Source organism: Gadus morhua, chromosome 21 (assembly GCF_902167405.1).
Source record: "Gadus morhua chromosome 21, gadMor3.0, whole genome shotgun sequence".
Taxonomy (NCBI): domain Eukaryota; kingdom Metazoa; phylum Chordata; class Actinopteri; order Gadiformes; family Gadidae; genus Gadus; species Gadus morhua.
Genome location: NC_044068.1, coordinates 13,414,909 through 13,421,418, shown reverse-complemented (window position 1 = coordinate 13,421,418; position 6,510 = coordinate 13,414,909). Strand labels below are relative to the sequence as shown.

Genomic DNA, 6,510 nt, shown 5'->3' with positions numbered 1-6,510 from the left:
CATCAGTGTCATCATGTCACATTACCTAAACCTCAGACAAAACATTCTGTATGTTCTCCACAGCATGTGGAAACATTCATAGCAGTTAATCGCTGCCCAGTGCCGTCACACACACACACACACACACACACACACACACACACACACACACACACACACACACACACACACACACACACACACACACACACACACAGACACACACAAAGACACACACACAGACACACACGCACACCCAAAAACAGACGCACAAGTCTTTGTTGACTCCCTGTCTTTCGGGTCACCTGCTTTGGCTGACGTCTGAGATAATGTGTGGAGTTAATTTCCATTTGTTGAAATAAGCATGCCCACCTGTTTAAACAAATCTAAAGTTTTATTATTTCAACAGTGAATATTACAGCATCTATATGGTACAAATCAGATATCAAAATATAAGCATTTTGTGTATTATTTTTTTGGAGATAAACTTCAATGCTTTATCAATGAACCTACTAGTGTAACACTGAATGATTTACTCTTCTTTTTGTTTGCATGCTGTACATATCTATCAATAGATATTGCATATCTATTTCAACTCTTATGACCAGCACAATGCAAACATGAAAACATATATATAAATCAGTATAGAATACTCTTGGACACATTCGTCAAGGGTGTAGTAGTACATGTCAACGTAATCCAAATGACATACAAATCAAGGACCCATTATCCAATCGTAAAAAAACCCAAGGGCACTCAAATATTGGGCAAAGGAAGTACACATTGGAACACTTAGGAACACTGTGATTTAGTTTTGCGATCAGCAATGTGTGGTATTTTCCATTTCAAAGGCCTTTTATGCATCTCATCTTCAAAGCCCCTGTCCAAGCGTCTTCGGTAATTTGATACATCGGGGGTCAAAGCGAGGATCAGAGGTCAGACAAATCAGTAAATCCCATCAAAGCATTATTTTTATGTGTGGATACATTATTCGCTATGAAAGTCTTCCTTCAAACACATGCATCTTTGTGAATGGAAATTAACTTGAGAATTAAGAAGTGCGTACTACAGATTACATTGTTACCATTACTTCTGTGAAAAACTTCCCAATCTCTTCCCATTCCCTCAAATGAGCCAATAGACTTGTATAATATCTTTAAAAACATTGAAAAAAGGCAGAAGACACATAAGCAGTTCACAACGCTGTCTTTGAAACAATGTGGACCGACAGTAATGATAAACAATGGACGATGGCCACAGTACTTCCCCAGCCATGTCATAGGATGTGCATTCAGTATCTATTATAAAACGACTGATACATCTACTGTCCTTGTGCTACCTGGAATTGCAACTGACACTTATTATGGGCGTAAACTACATACACCTTAGTAACCCTCAGTAAAAATCTATTTTCATCCAGGAATTGATGGATGGGAGGGTGGAAAATATAGAGGCAGAGCTGGACGGTGTCTTTGGCTGTCAGTGCAGATAAACATGGAGGGTTTCCCAGCTGTTGCTCCACAGTCAAAGCCTTCTTATCTTAAGAAGAGGACAGAGGTCAGAGGTCACATATCAGACCCCTTATTTCCCCCTTTGTTTGTGTCATCTGGTCCCAAAAACACAATCCGTAAAAAAGTGGGAAACTGTAAGCACGCATTACACTGTGTCAATGATTGAATTCGGCAATGAACATGACAGTTTGTTTTTGTCTATTGAAAAAGGCACTCAGACTGTGTCACAGCTGCGTTTGGACTGTACACTTTGCTGCTAGCTTGTTCTACTTGTATCTACTCCAGGTACTAGCATTTTAGTAGGTATTTAAAATGGAAAAAAGGCACACACTTGGCAAAACCATGAGTTTTCTGTTTTCAAACAGGATATTTTTAGTTTTTTGCTGATTTTAAAGGCTTCTACAACTGATGGTCAGCTGTCATCCCAATGTTAAACTTTTCAGTCGAGCTTTACACATGCAATTCCTTCTTAATGTGTCAATAGTACAATCATTGGTAAACAGATGTCTTCATCAAACAACCAATGTCTGTATCCAATGTACAGTACATGGATAGTATTTTGGTAGGCCTACTACGCAATGCACTGCCTTTGTTTTGGCAGCTATGGAGCACATTAATGTATTGCAGAACTGTCTTTGCATCTGGAAAGAAGGGTCTATGAACACTGCATATCACCCATCAGGAGTCAAACATGTATCACTGGCCTTTTAGACTATGTTGATCTTAACATTTCCCTTTGAAGCCTTTAAAGACGAGAGAAACAGGAAGACGTTAGTGTCATCTCTTGAGTTCTGGAAACTTGGTTGTTCTTGGCTGGAAGACCATGTCTATGAAAGCAGCACTGTGCAAAAAGGAAAAGGCTGCAAGCTTTCTTGGATGGCCAGGGGACATAAAAGCGAAGGCTTGCTGTGAGAGATAAAATTCGGCCAAATGATTGTCCGCTCTGTTTCCATTTTCTGTCAGGAGTGGTTTGGGGGGGGGGGGGATGCGCAACGTTCATTCAGATCAACTACTGGGCTGTAGAAACAGACAGAGAGGACACTGACAGACCCACAGTAGTAAATCGTACGAGGCAGCGGTCCATGTGTCCATCTGGTCATAATCAACCTTCCTCTTCTCGGAGTATAAAAGGATGCGACACCCCTTCTACAAAACAATGTCTGTTTCCATGTGCCAGATCTACTTTGTCACAGGGTTTATTGAAGTTCATTTGAAAGGAAAAAAATGTGTTACGCTTTGGCTGAGCCTGCGTAGGTAAGGTGAGAGTTCAAAAATAGTTCAAAAGCCATTAATAACATAGCCTAATAATGCTGGTGAAATTAGTTGCAGACAAAACGACAGTCTGTTCTATCAAGGCATTTTCTTTTGAGTTTCTATCTATGTAGGTGTTTCAACATCGTTGACGGAAGGACCACGTAATGGTCCTTAGACAACTTGAGAAGCCCAGATTCCAGCAACACCTCCACAAATACTGGACACAAAGGATAGAGTTTGCGCTTTTGGTGTGTCGCATAAGGCAGCTTCAAAGTGGTACATGTTTGCAGCCAATATACTGAGTCAAAACTTGTGACAGTGAGTACTTCATCAAGTTGAATAACACTTGAATGGTAAAGGTTAATGCTGCTGCTAGCAAGTTAGTGCGTAAAAATGTCTGTAAAGCTATAGTGCAGCCAACAAGCTAGCTTAGAGAGCTAGGTGGCTCGTAGGAAGCTTGCAGGTGTTTGAGGAGGTGCTTTGTGAGTCGCTTGGAGGATGCTAAGTTTCGCATGTCACACCGGCGTCCTCGACGTGTCCACAGTTGGTTTTCCCCCAGCCTGGAAACTTGCACTGGTGAATGCTGAGCTCTGTACCAAAGCAGGCGACGTCGTCCATCCAGATCAGACCAGTACCTGCAAGTAGAAGAACCAGAAAAGATCTGTGGTTTAATGCAACTGGAAGTTATTTGCATGATAGGTTGTTCAAGGTATTCAAGGTTTCCTTTGAATATTGAATATCTACAGATCAGCGTTTAAAATGAAAGGAGTGGAGTGAGTAAAGTCCTTGTTTCCTCCATCCTCTCTTCTGATCCCTCTGTTTTTGGGTGCACAACACTCCCTGGCTACATCATCTTATAGACCAAAGTTCAGGCAACCCCTCTTCAGATATATCTATTTTTATTATTCCAAGAATCCTGCCTAAATTTCTTCCATAATATTTCCGCTACTTTGTTTCCAAATCCAATTGGAAATGTCTTGGATTTATCAAGACCAAAGAACTACTGAATATTAAATTACCAATGGGCTAGGGCCAGTTGTTAATCATGCACGCTTTTCTACAGCGTAAGTGGATCTTTACTAGGTATCCGTGAGAAAAGAGGGATCCATACGCAATTGGAGGAAAATGGATTTGGAGGTTTTGCATTTGTGCCTTACAGGAACAGCCACTTGGAACACATAGAGAGATGCGGGAAGGGTTAACATTATACCTTCAATACATTTTTCTTTCATTGGTAGACATTACATTGCGATCCGTCCAAAGGTTGATGGATCATGGATCTCAGTAGGGCACTCACTTGCAAATCTTCATTTTAGTTTTAAGGTCCCTAAATCTGAGGAACCCTGCGGTGCCTCACTTGGATACAGTTTGGATACAGTAACCTTCACACGCAAGTAATGACACACTAATACCAGCGACAGATTATATTTTTCTCAATAGACATTGATTAATTGCGCCACTTAAAAAAACGAAACGTGAACCACGTCCTGTCATTAAACCGATTGACTTGTGTGTATTTGTGCCCTGACTTGGATAACCATTATCATTATCCACCATTATCATCATCATCATGACGAACTGTGAGTGGAAACACAAAGGTTCCAACTGAAGTTATGGCTCCATGGTTCCTACAGCTTTATAGCTCTAACTGAGAGGCCTGGATAACTGTGGCCTTCTTCTGGCAATGAACAGTTCCAGGCACTGAAACTTGTGTGCACACAGCGCATACGTGATTGCTACGATTCGAACCAGCAACCCTAGGATTGGAAGGCGAACACTCTTACGGCTATAGCCATTCATGTCGGTAGTTATGACCTCTTCAGGCATTGGGAGTGAGGTCAACCCTGGAGGACTTTTCTCCCTCCGTTACACTAGCAACCTAGAGTTAAATTGTGTGTGTGTGTGTGTGTGTGTGTTTGTGTGCTCCCGGTGCTGCCTGTTTCAGCCGGGATACGTTCCACTACATTAAAATACTCCTACAGAGCTTCCAAGATTCCAAGACGGACTCCAACAAACGTAACGTGTCAAAACACTGTGTAGTCACTCTGAAAATAGTGCCTGAAAGGCAGAAGAATGCTCACAGGAACGGCCTATGCTGTGTGGAAGGAGGAAGGTGCGAAGCATGTGTGTGTGAGAGTAAGTGTGTGTATTAGGTATGTTGGGCACTGGGACCGCAGTAGCCAAGACGGGTGTAGCTGTGTGCATAAAGCCCAGCTGTTCTGGTCTGCACGTGGCCAGGGTTTGTTTTGGACACACACACACATACATGCACACACACACACGCACATACACACACACACACATGCACACAGGCACAGAGACACACAGGTACACACGCACACACACAGGCACAGAGGCACACACAGGGGCACACACACACACACACACACACACACACACACACACACACACACACACACACACACACACACACACACGCACAGACACACACACACACACACACACACACACACACACACACACACACACACACACACACACACACACACACACACACACACACACACACGTCTGTAGACGGCTGTTAAACAGACTACTTAGTAAAGTCTCTTGAAACATGCAAACAAAAGAGGCTCAGCTTTAAAAGTTCCACACTTTTTTGTATGTAGTGACAGGGGTCCACTAATAAATAATAATAATAATACATTTAATTTGGATGACACTGTTGGCTATTACAAAATGACACAAGTCCCTTCTCTGCTGGCCAGAGCTTGATTTTCAACGACCAATCCACACACGTCGCTTCAAACACTCCTCTATTGTGTGAACGACCTGCAGTCGTTCACACGCACAGACACACACACACAGGCACACACAGACCTTTACACTGTTTTCTCTGGGGTACAGCGGCTGATGGATGTACAGGCTGGGGCTCCGTCAGCCTTTCACCAAATTCATTATTCTTTACGGTTTGTTTATGTCAATACGTTACACGGCAGTGATCTCGGGAGTTCTCGACATACAGAGAGAAACAATAAAACCGAAGGGTACTTGAGGAGTAGAGGAGAGTGGTTTTATTAGGACCTAATGGCCTTTAAATTAACTTCCCGGTAAAACTGGGACGACGCGCTAGGCTTGCGGTGGAGAACGCGTTGGTTGCTTTGTTACTCTGCTTCATTGCTCTCCGTGGACTGTCATGCCTGGTTCTGATCACAGGAGGTTAGGCCAACGCCCTGCTTGCCTTCATGTTGCTTGATGGCTTTGAGTCGGGTATGGAAACAAACGATGTCTCTGTGTAATATAGGAGCTAATAGGAGGTGAAATACGCTGAGCCCATGGAACGCAAGACAATGGTACAAACATGGTATAAACAACTCCTCCTGTCAACTCCTTGTTGACAAACCGAACCGCGTGAAGAGTGAGTGCTGGGAGGCTTCGGAAAGACTATACGGAGAAGCTTTTTGAAGTATCAAGATTGAGAGCCAAGTTTCAGTGTTGTAACGGATGTGTGCGACTCCTTCCATTATTTATTATAAAATAAATGTATATCGGAATTGCTGTGTAGCGAACGGCTCTCGGCTTCTGATAGTGAATATTTTCATCGCACTCATGTTCCTCTGGCAAACTTTTCTTCGCTTCAGTATCACATTTTTCCAGACATGCTTTAATGACTTGGCCTCCACGGCGGGCACCGAATGACATCATAGTGAGCCGAGGACGGCGGGAGAGCGTGAGAAGGAGGGAGAGGAAGAAAGAGACGGACAGGGCTACGATCTCCGAGACTACAACTTGACGACACTTTAGC

At 43.0% G+C, this 6,510-nt stretch overlaps 1 protein-coding gene across 1 annotated transcript in view; it reads right to left on the bottom strand.

The window, feature by feature from the left end:
- Positions 1-354: 354 nt before the first annotated feature.
- Positions 355-6,510, bottom strand: part of scara5 (scavenger receptor class A, member 5 (putative)) — a 65,885-nt gene continuing 59,729 nt past the window's right edge. Inside the window, exon 12 of the mRNA XM_030345440.1 lies at positions 355-3,379. Coding sequence (XP_030201300.1) covers positions 3,246-3,379 — 134 coding nt within the window. The 3' untranslated portion in view covers positions 355-3,245. The remainder of the gene's footprint in view (positions 3,380-6,510) is intronic.